General features: G+C 39.3%; 1 protein-coding gene across 6 annotated transcripts in view; it reads left to right on the top strand.

Moving 5' to 3' along the window:
• The window catches only part of adgrb2 (adhesion G protein-coupled receptor B2), a 191,946-nt gene that overhangs the window by 87,154 nt on the left and 87,148 nt on the right, over positions 1-17,644 (top strand). For all 6 annotated transcript variants that reach the window (XR_011102885.1, XM_068710972.1, XM_068710968.1 and 3 more), the window contains exons 3-5: positions 4,316-4,399; positions 6,711-6,899; positions 14,897-15,058. Coding sequence is in view for 5 of the 6 variants with exons in the window: in XM_068710972.1 (XP_068567073.1) it covers positions 4,316-4,399; positions 6,711-6,899; positions 14,897-15,058 (435 nt within the window). In the remaining variant the exon portion in view is untranslated. The remainder of the gene's footprint in view (positions 1-4,315; positions 4,400-6,710; positions 6,900-14,896; positions 15,059-17,644) is intronic.

Genomic DNA, 17,644 nt, shown 5'->3' with positions numbered 1-17,644 from the left:
GACAGGAGGAGAGAGCTGAAATGGGTTGGAAAAAAAGGTTTTTGCACTCTATTTTGTTTTATTTTTGTTCTTGTAACACCAAGTGCACAACCTATATAGGTTCAGAGAAAATGCTTTTATCAGACCCTTGACTGTGTAGACTCAAATGCCCTTACATCCCACATAAAATATTGATGACGACCTATGATTTCATAGTGTTCATGCACTGCACTGCCACTATAGCAAAGGTGATCTCTTCATTTGTCAGGGCAAGATTCTAAAAGGCGTTTTCTCTTCACTGACACTTCTGTCAGATGACACTAAAGTATCAGCACTACTACAAGTAAAATATCAAACCTCTGCTCCCAACCGGTCGTAGCGGTCGACCCTGCTCATGATTGGAAGTGATATTGCCAGCTATAGATGGAAAATAGATTCCCCTGGAGATGAAGAAAAAGCTGAAATGGGTGGAAAAAAGTAGGGATGAGAGAGTGCAGGAAGATTTGATGAAGTGTGCGATGATGTTTCCATTAAAAAGTGCGGTCCACAACATTAAACAATATAGTGGGGTTTGTAAAGGTCAGTACTCTCAAGGGGTTTATCCATATTGATCTTTACCTTCGATTGTGAAGGACTCCGTTGTGTCCATCTGAATCATCTTTTGTGGCGTAGACCTTGCGGAGAGTGAGGGAGAAAGAGAGACAAACAGAGAGAAAGAGATAAAGATATGGAGAGAAATGTAATCCTCACTGGTCATTTTATGTGAGGCATTACTCTGTCCTGCTTCACTGACCTCTGTGTCTCAAAAGCACAGAAGCGAAGAATATAGACCCACTCACAAGGCTTAATTTAGGCCCAATTCTGCCAGAAAATGATTCAGAAACTCCCAGATTGGGACCGACACTTCCTCTGTCGCTCTGTCATCTTGCTTGGTTCTTGGTATCTTGTTTGCCATTGATTTCCCACTGACGCTCGTCACGAATCCTTTCAGTAGGCAGTCAGAACTTAAACCTATACCAAACTCACTTCAGTGGATCAGTGGGGTTAGCAGCCCATGTTTTGCTAAGAACATGGGCTGCTAGCTTTGTGGCACCAAAAAAAAACAACAAAAGGAATTTGAAAAGGATGAGGAGAACTCAGCAGGCTTCTCATTGCAGCCCAGTACAGTGGCATTTGTCTGCTGAAATGATGACTGTCAAGCAGATTGTATCAGCTGTAACATCTTAATGCTAATGCACTTTCAAACTTTGAAGTTAAACACAAGTGGTGTTTTTACCATTTTCTGCTGTATTCGTGTTTATTGGTTAGGAGGATGAGTACTGTTATTGTGGTGTAGATGGCAATAAAGATGAAGTGAAGTATCAAGCCGGAGACTGTGGGAATGTAAACCACAAATATCTAGGATCACTATATCCTGGCACAAGGTTTAATATTTTTGGTGTAAGATGTCACAGTAACACCAGTAGCCAAGCAATTGGGCATTTGTTTTGTGCACTGATCTGAGTATGGCTAATAAAAATGTATAATCCCAGAGCTGTTGGAATGTGCATCTGTACCCTCAAATTGATTGGCACATTAAATGAAACGATATTCTGACTTTTCATAAGCAATAACGCGATGAGGCAAAATAGAATTCTCCTAATTTTCTTCTGAAAGACTTTCCGAGCGCACCATTTGCTAATTTCAAAACAAAGCAAAGCTAGCAACGCACACAAGCACACAATAGTAATTTATTTTACCCAGGGCTGTCGCCAGCTGCAGTCAGTATCTAGATGGCACACAAACAAAATAATTACATTGTTCCTGTGGTTAAATATTTGGCTTTGGCCTTTAACCCTCCTGTTATGTTCTAGGTCAAATTGACCCGTTTCAAAGTTTGAAAATCTAGATAAAATATTTTAAAGTACTTTTTCTGTATGAAACTTATTCTGCTTGTAATCACCGTTTAAAAAAAAATATATCATGCATTTGCAACCACCCCCTGTAGGTTTCTATAACAGAGATGATGTTCGGGTCAATTTGACCTGGCAGTGAAATTGGAGGCAATAAGGGGTCAGAAGTGTCAAGTTTAGACCATTTCTTTCTTTGAAAATGTGAGACAAAGTATTTCTTAGTCCCTCCCACCATGTTTCACCCCATTTCTCACACACACACACATACACACACACGCACACACACTCTTTCGTTGCTTGGGAGTCCTACCAACATTACACTCTGCAGATGCATACAACACAGCAGAATACTGTAGGACAACATGAGCAACAGAAACAAAGGATAAGGCTCTGGAGCACATCCTTGATCACAACAGTGAAATAGAGGAGGATGTGTCTGAAGATGAAGACCATCTTGAGGTCAATTCAGATTATAATGGTACTGATTATAAACCATCAGATGAGGAAATGAGGGAACACAATCACACACACACACACACACACACACACACACACACACACACACACACACACACACACATCTCGTTCATTGTGCTCATCTCTTGTTCATTTTTGTAAATTTCTGTTTCTTAACACTATAAATGAACATAAATGAAGTTTACTTTCAATACAAATCCTTTTGTATTCATTTGGCTTGATTTTGAGTGAGCGGGTCAATGTGACCCTGAACAGCAGAGGTGTCTCATCTCTATTTATCTACATCACCCCATGAAAAAAAGAAAGTTTCAAAATGTACAAAACATTTAGAAATAAATACATGTTATGGTAGACTAATGCAATTTATATCTAGGTTTTTCCAAAGTACCAAAACAAATGTTTGAACATGTATTTTTCATGAAAACGAGTGAGTTATCCTAATTGAACTATGATCTATGGAGGGGTGAATAACTCCATTCCACTAAATACTGATTGAATTGTTAGTAATGGAGTTGGTGATAAGGTACAAACTATATTTATTAGGATTTTTTGGTTTCTGACCACTTTTGGATGATTAAACATGCACCGGGTCAAATTGACCCGCGAACATTATGGCTGTACCTAAAAAACGAACATAACAGGAGGGTTAAGCAAAAGTGGTCTTGAGAACAACGGACAAACCAAGGAAGTGGGAGAGAGAGAGCAAGAGCTTGAGGATAAAGAGCAAGAGAAAAAAAAACTTGAAAATAAGGAGTTGTTTCTGTAAAAGGCCAAATTAGAGGGCTGTTTGCAATGGCCATTGAGCAAGCATGACAGACCTTTAGCACAATTCCAAGGCATTCGTGCTAGTGTGTATTGGGAAGCAGGGGAGGATGTTCTGTGCATGCATGGCATCCATATGTATTTGTTCTTCCTCAGGTGAACTCCTTGATAGGAGCTAATGCGAGGAAATTTCAGTATCAATCATTTTTGCACTCTGTAATCTAATAAACACACACTAGCACACAAGTACATTCCATGTAGATAATGTACCTTAGATACGCTGTTTGTCTCATCTGCTTTGCGGGAATGCAACCACTGCAAAGAATCCCATGGGCAGGAAGTACCCAAGTGAAAAGGATCTGCTGAATCAAAGATTGTTTTCCTGCCGAGGGAGTTGATTAAGTCTTGTGTTGCTGAAACTAAGCCTACAAATCCATTTGCACAGATTCAGAACAGACTGCGCTCATGCCTCCATATGTTTGTACCAATTGAGATAAAAAAATTACTTTGATAGGTTGCGTGATTTTGCTTTCTCCGTACTTTCTCTCTAGGCAATTGTTCAGTTCAACTAATGCTCACCATTTATTCAAGGTGTTCCACTTCATATTTACCCTCTGGTTTATCAGATGCAGGCTTTTACATGTGTAGCTCCATGTTACATGCTCCATCTGTACAAATATATATTTGTACAGATTCATAACCAAGCAAATACAAATAGGTTACTATATATATATATATATATATATATATTCTTTTTGACAATTCATTTTTCGACTTTAAGCTAATGGCAGAATAGACTTCCTCCTGATTTTCTGAGATTATACTGCAGACTTCACATTCTGTTATCTGTTTCTGCACGCTGTGTGCTGAAATGTATCAGCGTGTTCTTTAAATATTCTGCTACAAGGAGCAAGCCAAGGAATTGGAGGCGTTTGTATTTTTATTTTCCAGAGTCGTGTTTTGGATGTACTTAAAAAAACGTGCTGTTTTTTTTTTAGACCCCTGAATGCGCAAAGTGGCTGTTGATGCTGATGAGGACTTATTTACTTCAGCTTTAAAACCAAGTTTCTGTATGCCATGGCAAAAGTGCATGTAGTAAACAAACTAGACATCTTACACAGTTTGATACTGGAATGCATATATTTAACCCTCCAATTCAAAATGTATGGACAAAAAGACAAATCTCTGTCTTTCGTTGATTTCAGACCCATATGATGATGACGATCTGAAGGTGAAGACCCAGAGACCTCGATCAGCTGACCAGCCAGGTGTGTTTCAGGCACAAACTGGTGAGTAATGGGATGTGTGCATGAGTTCACAGCCTGGAACAGAAGTCACCAACCTGAAGTTTACAGGCAGTATGTGCAACTAAAAATAAAGAGTTCCTTCAGACAATCACTCTACATTTACCTTCTGGAGCATGGCTGAACTCCAGGACAGCTCTAGTTGGCCATACACATGCGTGGATATGTTAATAGTGCGTGTGTGTGTGTGTGTGTGCATGACTTTAAAAGCTTACATAATTAATACCATTGGAAAGAGAAAAGGCATTATTCATGACATGAAACATATGAATGGCCTTATACATACATGACATTACATGTTGGCTGCTACAACCATACAAGGATAGGTAATTTGTGCATACACACATGTTTCCATACTACCACTGCGTGGAGGAGGGACTCCCTACCGCAAGGGAAGACCCCTGGCTCTATCTTGTCCTTTTCCTCTGCCTCCCCAACCTCACTCACCCCCTCCTCCCTTCTCCCCATTCTTCCATTCCTCCAGGCATGTGTGATGAGCTTAAGCCCTGACTCACGGCATGTTAATGAAGATGTAATGCGATTAACGGACATGCAATTAATTTGATTTCCTTCTTTGCCATGTGATGACGCCTCTATCAAAGGACACGGCGCTCATAAACAATTTAGAAAGAGCGAAGCGAGATGACTTAACACTTGGTTTTCGCTTTCAAGGGCGTATCTCGGAGGGAACAATGGGACTCTCTCCTCAGCTGCCTGGAGAACTAAAAAAAAACACAAAATTGTCTGAACACCCAATCTCTGCCACTGTATTAACATCCTTTTTTGGCATATAGCCCCTTAAGTATGTGTTACCATAATCCCATGAATATTAATATTGTTGAATCTCTAACAGGATCATCATGCTTATGAATATTCAATCAAGGTTTATTCACATTAAGTGGCTCTAATCAAATCACATACCACCCATACTAATATAATATGCAGGGGTATCATATATTGGGTATTGATATAGCATCACAAGCCAGGCCATGTCAAAATGCAAAAATCTACCATAGAACAATATAAGCGAAGCTCTCGTATATTAAACAAATCCTCATCTTGTGCACTCTCAGCTTCACCCCAGGGTGGAAAAACAAGAAAAAAAGTCCATAAAGCTACAGAAAGACTCGTTGATTATTGTAACCACAAAGCCCTCTCCTCATCTCTCAGAAAGTCCCGGGCTTTTCTCTTGACAATTGTATGGATTACAATTGTGTTTTGTGTTATTTTATTGTAGTGATATCGCAAGGGTGTCACAATCATCCAAACATATTTTTATTTCATTTCAGTTGATAAAGAGCAAAGAAAAAGCAGGAATTGCTAACAGGAATTAATAGAGCAAACCTGTTTGTGCAAAACTCGAGATGCGACTGGATTCCCACTCGTGATGACAGGAGAGAGTGACAGGACCTCCTTAGTGACTGACGCACTGTGTGTGTTCCTTAGCTGGCGTCCATGGTCTTAACAGTGTCCCTAATGTAGGCTACACACAGCATTTATAGCCTATAGGTTACGCTGCCACCTGTGGATCCCAATACACAATAGACTTCTCTATGTTTTAACATAGCAACGGTTCATGCTAAGGTTCATATTAGACACCACGGGGTACATCTATCAACGAGCCCACAAGGGCTGCAGGCCCACCGAATAGTTCACAAGCTTCGAAGCTTCGTTCATGTTGACATTCAAATTATTCTTTTTTTATTATTAACTTACAGAAATATTGCATGCAATAATATAACCCACCTTCCTCCTTCTCTTGCCCTCTCTCTGTCACTCTCAAACACACGCAGCAAGAGAGGCGGCGCCACTCGTCTCTGTAATTCTCTCAGCCCTCGGTCCAAAAGTCAAAATTTGTTGAAAAAAGATCACAATGTGTTTTTATCTAACAAAATATAATCTTCTTCAATCCATATTTCTTTGTGTTTAGCCTTTCCAAAGTAGAATTCCGATTGTGGCCAAACACTCTTCACACACAAAGGGAGACAAGCACGTGTATTGACGGTCTAGCAGCAATCTAACAGCATGAATTACATTTATAATACCATAACGCAAAATAATATTTTCTTGTTTTAGGGTGAAAATATTACCACAGAATTTAAGAGCTTCATTCGAAAAAAAAAACCCTCATTAGAAGCTTTGGATGTCAAAAAATGACAATCACTATATGGTTACAACTAATAACAGCTTTCTCTTAAACTTATTTGGTTCTACTGACTCATAGAAACATTAGCATCATGAAACTGGAATCATTGAGAATTACCCTGTTTCTGTCCACCTCCGTCTTGCTCTTCAGGTGACCCTGCGGCAGAGGAGTGGTCACAGTGGAGTGTGTGTTCTCTCACATGTGGGCAAGGCTGGCAAGTGAGGACGCGATCATGTGTTTCCTCTCCCTATGGGACGCTGTGCAGCGGAGCCCTGCGGGAAACTCGCATGTGCAACAACACCGCTACCTGTCCGGGTGAACCGGGGAGCACAGGCTCAGGTATGTTTACCAAACTCTCAAATGGACGCCTTTCAGCATTCGCTGAATTTAGTGGCGCTTAATGGTTAGCTGTGTTTTCTCACAGCAAGAATGGTGAGGGTTCAATCTTCTACGTTGAGTGTATTTTTTGCTGTTTACATTGGTAGACATGCAATGGTGGCACAACATGCCATAACTTTGACAGATTTGTTTCAAAATCTGTGATGGACTGGTGACTACTTGCCTTTCCGACCCACACGGCATGCTGGGATATGCATCCGGACTTTGTGATTGCAGGAAGAGATTCAAAGTTGAGAAAATAACAGAAAAAAGGTTTAGCAGTGTTGCAGAATGATGACCAAGTGCATTTATGAATATGCTGTAGACCTCAGTTTTGTATTGTTTTTTGTTTTGTAATTAGAAAATTTGACTAAATGCAGCTTCAAATCATGCATGCTCTGCTTAGCAAATCACTCACCCATTCAGCCTGTACTTATCTATTTACAATGTGATAAGAAAGCTGAAGAAAACAATGACTAACGACATCATGGAAATAATGACACTTTTGAGGAAGGTAGGCGGCATACTCACTCTCTCCCACACACACACACACACACACACACACACACACACACACACACACACACACACAGACATCTACACACTCACATCACATGGGATCTGCTCGTCCGAAACATAATCTAACCTTGATGTAGCAGAAAAGAACCTTCAGATTGAGAATGCCATTTTGTCATTTCAATTCACACTATTGGGCAGCTGAGCGAGACAGGGAGACAGATGTGACACCTAAACTCAGAAGTTCATACTTCCTGGATTTGCTATCTTTAGCTCTCCTCTTTCACACACATATATATGAAATCATAGCATTTAGTTCTTCTTTTTAGATTCAAAGGTAGCTCCATAATATATTCAACCAATCAATCGCATTGTCATCTGCATACATGCTCTGCCATTCAGGGTGAGTGTATTCGGCCATATCTGCTTGCTACACAAAGGCAAGAGCACAATGAAGAGCACCTCGTCCTTTTTTCCTCTCCAACATACAAGACAATCAAGCCAGATCAATTCAGTGAGGGAACTTGTGTACTACTCATCCTGAATAATGTTGAGTTCTGCTCTGGTTTGATTGCCAGGGTAGGCTTTTACTAGATGGAATTGTGAAGTACTGCCTGTCCTGCTCTGGTCTGATTGGTTGTCCTGATTGCAATTGAACTGGAATCCTGTATGGCACTGGCTTTCTCCTGCCTGGCCTCTGTCCCTCCTCTAATCCACTACTCAGTCCCTAACCAGAGGATGTCAAAATGTCAGTGCTGCTTGGTAGTACCGCAGTAGATGAATCATCTAGATGTAGTGAACCTACTTGCTCCTCGTGCCATATTAGCATTCTTTAACCTGCAGACAAGCAGAGGTGGCAAAGTTGCTTTTTCAGTTCTATTACCACACTAGATGAGCAATACAGGTTTAAAGATTTTTTTTAAATCCAGGGGTTAAGATCTCTGTAGCCTGCTCCTCATTTTGCCTGAAGCTAGCATTTTGAGGCTGCATTATCTGATACTAGCACAATACCCATTGATCTCTAACTGAACTATTGAAGATTTAGTTGCATTATGGTTAATGTAAGTGCAAGGTTTTCACAAGGATGAATGCCTGGGATAAAAAAATCAATATTCACATTTTTTTTTGTTTTACTTTCCATCGTAAGTAAGCAAATCGATGCAGTACTCTTTTAAGACTAAGGTTCCTCCAGAAGGGAGACGGCAAAGTCTTCTGCTGGCTTCACAATGTATTGCCTGTCCACTTGCATGTTTCTCTTGCCACGTATGTTTTTCCATGTGTGAACCTGTCAAGGTTAGCATAAGGCAACACCTCCCTGTCACCTGAGGAATTGCATCTGGGGTTTGCGTTTTTGAAACAACATAATTGCTGGTGTTCTTACCATCTTTTACCTTAAGTGGGCCAAGCCAAAAGTAGCTTCTTTTGACATGTTTAGCTTGATCACTTAACAAAAAAAACACAAATGGATCTTTTTGGAATGTTAATCCTCCTGGCTTTTAAGTAGAATCAAAGGAATCCAGTCTGATATGATATCCGTCTACACCACCAGCTTTCTGCACAATAATATGACAAAATGAGTGATGCTGATGTCCTGGCTGTCTGACTAGGGCAATGATTGGGGACTGACCGTGGGCCTGTCTAAGGGACATTCTAAAAAAAGCCTGCATTGTCTATTGACTGCCAGAGAGAAGGAAAGCATGGCCCTCTATTCTGGTTAGCACACAGTGGGGTAGTCTCTAGGCTAACCTCTCTGATCCCAGTGATACCTAAGAGAGAGTGCATCACAGGAAGATGGCATGAATGTCCTCCATACACAGCCATTCTAATAATGCCAGTATTACCTTTGAGGACAGACTATAAAATGAAAAGTCATGGCCATAACTTCTCTAGGGACTGACAACTCAAAGCAAAAGTGGGGCTTCTGCTGTCTAAATGTCAGTGTCACAACATGGGGTGTAGTTACTGGGCTTTAGACGCTACGTTTATAGAGCGGATGACGAACTTTTTGTAGGAAGCAGCATCTATGGGGTTGAATACACGAATCCTGATTTACTGGGCATATGTGTACATATCAGTAACTAAAAACTGGTATATACATTCAAAAAAGACAGAACCTTCCTGTGTGTGTGGTGTCGCATTGTGAGTGCTTTTGTGGACTCACAATCCTTAGCAAATATGTTCATTAATTTCTATGTGTTAATTTCTATGTGTATTGTGTGGGTTCCCTGAGTGTTTGTATCTGTGTACTTTTTGCACAGGATGTATGTGTGTTAGTGATGTTAATATGTAGTTTTCATTGTTAATTTGTGTACCGGCATACGTTGTGGGTGTTGTTAGGGCTTTGTCCATTGTTATTTAAGTGATCCCTAATTGTCATTAGACTTAAAATGTAATTCAGTGTTTTCGATTTGCATTTTCTCTATGATGAAGTATAATTCATCATGTGCATTTTTAGCACATGTGTACATTCACATGTAAGTAAGGAGTCAGTTAGTGTTTACTCATGTTTCCCCTCAAAAGAAAAGAAAAAAAAGATACGAGAAGCGAAAGAAACATTTTCCTTCCCGGTTGGTGTGTATGCTAATCTTGTTTTTATGCAAATGTAACAACACGATTTGTATGTCTAAGTGCCTCATTTTCCATTCAGTGTCGATATAAATATCCTCAGCCGCTCCTTTGATGGGATATTGGTTGCTGTGTTATGTTCCGTTTATTATTTCATTTTCCCCCACTCCTCTGATGTTTTCTGACGTGGTTCTGGAGGGCTGTCGGGCCACTCCTGGGATTGCCTGAATGGGATCACACCAAATTCAAAAAGACTGGGAATGTGGGGGTGTTAGCAAGGAGACATGAAAGTGTTTAATGAACTTGGTGTGGTTGACTTTTTAAAGTAATGTTCCTTTTTTATTTCTTCTTTGATTTAATTCGGGGGTAGAATCTATATGTTTGTTTGATTTGTTGAACTCGTTGCTGCTGGATTCAAGTTTTGTATTCTCCCTACTCCATTAAACAAACACATATAGTACAGTACACACACACACACACACACACACACACACACACACACACACTAATCAGAACTGAAGTAATTTGAACTTTCAATCCAGTCACTGAAATCACGATTTTATATGTTAGATACTAAAACAACAACAACTAATGTGGCACTCTCAATGTCAATAATGTTGCCAATAGGTTTGCTCTAAAATCAAACAACTCCATTAGTTGAAAATGGAGTATACATACACAGGCACAGTGAGACACATCCACCCTGGTGGATGAACTTACTGATTTATCCGGAAGATCTTCAAATTAAATGTTTTTAACACAGATCCTCTGTTTCATACTGATGCATTTACTTGCAATCGCAAACATACACATAATCTTAATTGCACTCAGGCGTAAGCCAACACGTATTGTTTCAAAGGTTCTCCCAGAGTATCCTGACGCGGGGAGAGTGCTGTCGGCATACTTCATTTTCGTTTGCCAGAATTTTCTATTATGCTTTTTACCATTTATTTGTGTTTGTGCACAAGTTTGGACTTAGAAGTACGGGTGTGTTGTGAGTGTGGGTGGATATGTCTCCAGGCACATCTGCATGCGTGTATGTTAGTCTGCAAGAGTTAGGGAACATCAAAGAAAACTAGCTTGGACAGAAAGCCAATGAAGTGAAAATGGACATTTTTTTTCTCCTCGTTTTTTCATGGGAAAAACTCTTAAATTAAGGTGATACAGATAATCAATTTTAAGTAATGGTCTGGCACTTGACAAAGCAAACTAGGCAGTAATTGGTCCGGCAAATTAACTTTTTTTTTTTTTTTTTTTTTTTTTTCAGAATATGCAGTGAAGTTCTCATGCCTCTAAGTGTACAATGTGAAGTAGTACCCCCACTTTTGTTCTATGTAGCTACTGCTCATTTGCCATAGATTCAGTGACATTTAAAACACGGAGTGGAACAATGGTGCATTATGAATACAGTATGTCTGGGTCAGTGCGTAGTCAAACGCTGCAACATCACACTTCCAATAATCATTCAAGCAAGAGACTGAGGGTGCATGCAAGGATGCTGTCATGAACTCGTGGCAGAATCGTGCAGATGGCGAACACACAAATATACACACGCACACAGCCTATTACATAACATTCTGAATAATGCAACCATACTGCGCTATGACCCCAGATGAAAATTGCTGCTAATGATGGTAATGATTGGGATCAATATGATTCATATCTTACACTGCATTCGCAAAAGCTGGAAATAAGTCATCAAAAGTTAATATCTTCATACAAAATGCATCATTACATGTAAGTATATCAGATAATTGCATGGATTTTAAAAATGTATATGGAAGTTATACACCCTTATTATGCTTGTGCTTATTCCTAGTGGTGATGCGAATGTGTGCTCTGCTAAGTGTGTATGCATTTGTTTAAATGAAGGAGGTTGAGCGTGGACATTTTCTCTTCTCTTATCTGAGCTTACTTGCATTTGGATCAGAAGCCCGGGTCAGAGTAAGTGAGTCTATGTGCTATTTGTGCATTTTTCAGCTACATAATTTGAATCTAACTCTCACAGATCTGAATTTCTGGAGGTCATGAACTTGATTTTGTGACCGGTTGTTATGAGACACAGATATGTCACTTTGTGGTTTGATCACCAGTGATCAGTTTGTTATTTCATTCTTTATTCTGTGCTTGCTGCTGTAAACATGCTCTTTTCAACCTCCCTCTGCGACTACAACCCTGATGGCAATAAACTCCCTTTTAATGTGCACAGATGAACTAAGACAAGCTGCAATATGTTAATGTAGTTGTTGGTGTCAAGATAGAAAATATAAGTGACACAATTTCCCTGTGCTTCTTTGTTTATGATTGGAAATATCACTATGCGGATTTACCTTGTCACCGAAAGGTGATGTCATACAATCCTAATCCCAGTATCTGAAGACATTTTTATCATGTTTCCTGTTTAATTTGCTTATCTGCTTTTACCCTTCTTGCCATATCCAATTGCTATCTTCTCCTTTTAATGTGTCTTAGTCCCAAAGCTGCCTCAAGCTTGATTTTATAGGCTAATTGATTGGCTTTGCGCAGTCAGACTTCGGGTACACTTGTATTGGGTCTGAGAGATGAAGATTCGATTTGGATGAATAAGTAATGTCTTAAAAGCAATCTTGTACTGTTATTGTACATTTTTTTTTTTTTTTAGTTTGTTACATCAAGTTGCCTCTGTCTCCTGAGAAGGTTTTGCAATTTTGGATAAGATACCTCCAAGAAATCTGCTTGCGCTTTGAGGGTTATAATTTTCATCACGATTCATTAAATTTAATATTTTGGAAGTAAGTCTTGTTTTAAGTTTTATATTAATATATTTTGGCTGATGTGCTTCAGCACACAACATTTCCCATGATCCTGCATTAAAATACAGCCTTTCAAATTGCTAACAACTGCTCCACCGACACAACTTTCCAAGCAGGTGTTACTAAATTGCAATTTCAAAGCTCACAAATCTTTATTTGGTGACTGTGACTGTTGAACCATGAAATAGTCCATTTAAAATAAATGAAATTGGGACTGGTTGTTTGTTGTTGGCTACAGTATGACTCACAGTTCCCAAATTAAACCTCAACCCAAACAATACTTAAAGTTGAGAACTGTGTTGCCAATTGTTAATCCATTACTTATTAAGTTGTTAAGGTGCAAGAGACTGAAATACAATTATGCTACCCTAGCCGATGCTATTTGGTTATTTAGTCTTAGTTATTTCCATAACTTTTGTAACTTGTGTTTTGTGTTTTTTTTTTCGGGAAATGTACTTCAAAATGATTGTTAAACAGCATATGCTTTGAGATATGTCGACCATATTAGGTATTAGCATGCTAACGTTAGCTTTGGCAGTTGGTACACTTACACCTGACAGTTAGTAGGCATGCATGTTCAACTACTCATTTCTGAGTAAGAACTTCTTTGTGTGGTGGAACCCTGTTTAAATTTAGTGGTGCGTAAATCTCAACTTAATACGTTTTAACACGGCTTCTGTGAGTTTTAATTTAAGAACAGCTCGTGCAACTGACTCCAGTTTAGCAAGGCTAGCAAGTGAGCTTACTTGACAGATCATTTCGTTAAAATGAACAGTAGAGCAACAAAATGCGCCACAAATGCTTTTGCTGTTTTTCTCTGCAACATATAGCAGCTTTGTACAGAAGCTAAAAGCGCATTGATACCATGTTTTGCTGAATTTAAGGATATATCACTATTTATGTGCTCCTCATATCTCCATACTTTTTAATACCACCGTCTTCTTCTTCTCTCTGAGCCTTCTACTCCTGCTCCTCTGAGCCTTCCTTCACAGAGTAGACTTAATTATTTAGCGCCATGATTTATTTAGCTTTGCTCAACACAGGAGCAGCAATCTCCATCCTGCTGTCTCTAACTTTCTCTCCCTCCCTCCCTCTGTACCTCCCAATCTCTACATCTTGCTTTCTATCTTTCTTCCAGCATCTCTCCAAATCCTCTCCTCTCTCTTTCCTCCATCTCTTTCAACATAGCTTAATCTCATCTGGTCTGTGACTGAACATGTCTGTGTTTTCCAAATAACCTCCTCTATTTCTTGGCCTCTGCGTTTTTTATTCCAAAGTCTTTCAAACTTTATGAGCCCAAATATGTTTGTGTTCTTTCAACTCTGTTTATAATCTCACACATCTGTCTGTTTGTATTCTCTTTGACATTCATTAAACAATACATTTCTTTAGTATTCTTTCTGTCATTATTCCCTCTAATCTCAAATCAGACATTTCCAAATTATTTAAGCAACTTTTCGCACAATCAGCCAGTGTCAAATGGCTGAAACACGGATCAAATAGACATATTGGTGCAAGAACTTGCTTTGAGTAAAGGCACGTTCATTATCTGCAACGTTTTTGTGCAACTCCACTTCCTGTTTGCTGTATTTTCATGTTTTATTTTCATAAGTTGCTAAAATAAGGTGAAATGTGCAATAAAGATGAAACAAGCGGAAGGAAGAAAGATGATGACCATTTACTGGTGTATTGGTGTTTTAAGTCATTGGACTCTTTGGATACTTTGGTTCACTCTATATAATTACTGAAAGCTCTAATAATTTCAGAAGCAAACTAAGCACATTCATTTCATGACATGGGCTGCATGACTTCAAATACCAAATGTCCATTCCTAACCCCCATTTTCTTTCACGTAGCAACATATAAGTGCAGCATCATTGTCACTGTTTCTTTTCCATTGGAACTGGAATGGTTTTGTGGAGGTCAGAAGGTAACCTCATTCATGTTTTTTTAAGGAATGTTCTCAGACTCATTTATTATCTCATGTTTCTCTCATTCTCTAACCCTCTTGCCTGCGATTGGATGCTCCAACCCCTCCCTCCCTCATTCCTCATCCCCATGTTGTGCGTTTGTGGGTGTTTTCAGTGCATGGGCTGTGGGAGGAGTGGTCGTCATGGAGTCTGTGCTCTGTGACCTGTGGGCGGGGCTCCAGGACGCGAACCAGGAAGTGTGTGAACGAAGGCGGGGCCGTGGCTTGTGGACAGCCTGAGACTCAGACCAAACTCTGCAACATAGCAGTGTGTCCTGGTTAGTACCATCCCCATTTACATGATACACCCAGTCTCTCACTCTTTGCCTCTCCGCCTACTCATGCATGACTATTTCTTTGTTTTCTTCCAAACCACAAGAATCAAAACCAGAAACAACTGGGTTACTGTTAAAGCTCTTGAATTTACATGCAAATGCAATTATATTTTGTGTCTGCCACCATGCAGACTGTAATAACTCGGAGCAGCTGGGTGGGGAAAACAGTTAATGTCAGCCTCCCACAATTCTGAGCATAGGATATTAAGATTCACCATTGCTGAAAATATATCAACATAAAATTCCATATCTACACCAATAAAAATTCAGCTAAATTAAATCACTTTATTGTCTGCTGTAATGTATGGACAAACTCTTCATCACCAGTCATTTTCTTACATGTTTATATAGTTTTTAGTTAGATTTAGCAATGTTAGCAGCCTAGGCTGAAATATCTCAACAATTATTAGGTTAATTACCAAAATATGTTGTACAGACTAGCATGGTCCCCACAGGCTGAAGCCCAAATTGACATTTGTTGTTTTGACGTTCATTATTTAAAAAAATATTGGATAGATTGCCATAAACTTTGACAAGATGTTCATGTCCTCCCTATCTGTTTCTCCTCATCAGATTAAAATATGTCCAGTACTTTTGTTTATGGTCAAATACCTGAAAAATCAATGACTTTCCAATCAACTTCAGATGTACTTTGTGTTTGGTGAAAAGTATCACATTTTGGCATTCTAAACTAAGATATTAAATATGGTAACCATGTGCCTGCTAAAGCATATTAGCATTGCCATTGTGCGCATGTTAGCCTGCTCACATTAGCATTTAGCTCAATGCTCAACCACTAACAAGGCCGTTTACCATCAGTCTTTGTTACACAGTTTGCTATCTTCCTCTCCTTTTTTCTATTTTGTCTGATGTTTTAGGAAGGAGTTATGCACTATCTGTTTGTACCTTGTTTCTTTTGTTAATAAACTGTGACAAATGTAGCACACATAAAAAATATAAATAGCTAATTTAGGCTTACGTGTGACAATGTTCGTAAGGGGAGTAACCAACTTGGAATAATGCATGAACACTTCTAATCTTAAATATTGGAAACGTACAGTATTTCTGTTTTTCTCACCTCCATATTCATCTCTGGTAAGCCATGGGATTCTCACCCATTTTTTTCACGTAACCAGGTAAAGCCCTTTGGTTGGACTTCCCGGCTTCCTCCATGGTTGGCTTAGTTTAGATTGCTGAGCAGCCCTGCAGTGAAGCTCTTAAGCTATTGTCTCTGAGATTACCTGTTAGGCCTATACCTATACCTTGTCAAGAACAGCAATAAGTCACTGGAGAAGCCCCATCTAATTCTCTTGTCAATTGTACCTGAGGACTTTATACCAATCTGGCTCAGGCTGTCCAGCCGAAACATCTTTATCAGGCTGCATTGGAGTGGAAAAGGACAGACCAGCGATTGAAATAACATCTCAATAGAGCAGACTGTCGAGAGGCAGCCGGGGAGGTTTTGACCCATGACTACCACAGCCTATCACAGAGCAGCTTTCTATGTGAAGATGTCAACTCATCTACTAAGATGTAAATACTAGCCAACCTCATTCTGAGCGACTTATTATATATAGAGGAGTTCAAATCCAGCCCAAACGCAAAGCCTTTGGCATTTTAAGACTTAAAGTATACTTGAGGCATATTCATTGCCACTGTACAATTTGAATTTTGTATTCCCTTTAGAAAATCACTTACTTTGAAAGCATTAACATTAGAAGGGAGTATTTATTTCAGTGATTTAGTTTGATACATGGTTTCTGTGTTGGCAGAATGTAAATGGTTTCTACGCAGCATTGGGATAATGGCATTAATGGATGCACAGACACTAAAACACAAGACAGTTTATAACAAAATTGGTGGCTGCTTTCTGAACAATAACCTTTTTATTTCCTGAATTGATTTCAGTTTGAGTAAGAGTGTGTGCTTGTATAGTATGTAATCCCTCACAGGCTGAGCAATTATCACAGGGTAAGTGCTTTTAATTTATTGCTGCTAAGGTATCCTGTATATATATTTATGTGAATGCTGCTGGACCCTGTATGGGATAAAGCCTTTTTGTGTTCTCACGCTTCCTACTGACTAATATTTATTTATTGAGCTTTTTTTTTGTTTTAATGTTTTTCAAAGCAAGAGATTTATAAGGTTAATATTTAAATAAAACAAAAACGTCCCCATTGCCAGACAAAGAGGCTGCAACGTTATGTCTCAAAGAGGGAGGAATAGGGAGACGGAGTAATCCAAAGTATGGCCTCCGGGATGTTTTGCCATGCTGTTTTGGGAACAGGGATGGAAAGAGAGGGTTTGGGAGAAAGGAGAGGCTCTTCCTTCAAGGGCCTTAAGGAAATCTTTGTATGTGTGTCCTCATATGGTTTATGTGTTTATGTATGAGTGTGTGAATCTATCACAACAGATACAGCGTGCTTTTGGGAGTTCAAAGGCAGTGGGACTTTGAAATGATGAATACCAGCATAGGCCTCTTGGCAGAAACGGCCATGTATAGAAAATAGAGCTTTGATGGATCTTGTG

The sequence above is a fragment of the Cebidichthys violaceus genome, unplaced genomic scaffold (assembly GCF_023349555.1).
Source record: "Cebidichthys violaceus isolate CVI_PGR_0920_01 unplaced genomic scaffold, fCebVio1.0.p SCAF_16, whole genome shotgun sequence".
NCBI lineage: Eukaryota > Metazoa > Chordata > Actinopteri > Perciformes > Stichaeidae > Cebidichthys > Cebidichthys violaceus.
The sequence above is the reverse complement of the archived record's forward strand: the minus strand, read 5'-3'. Positions and strand labels throughout refer to the sequence as shown.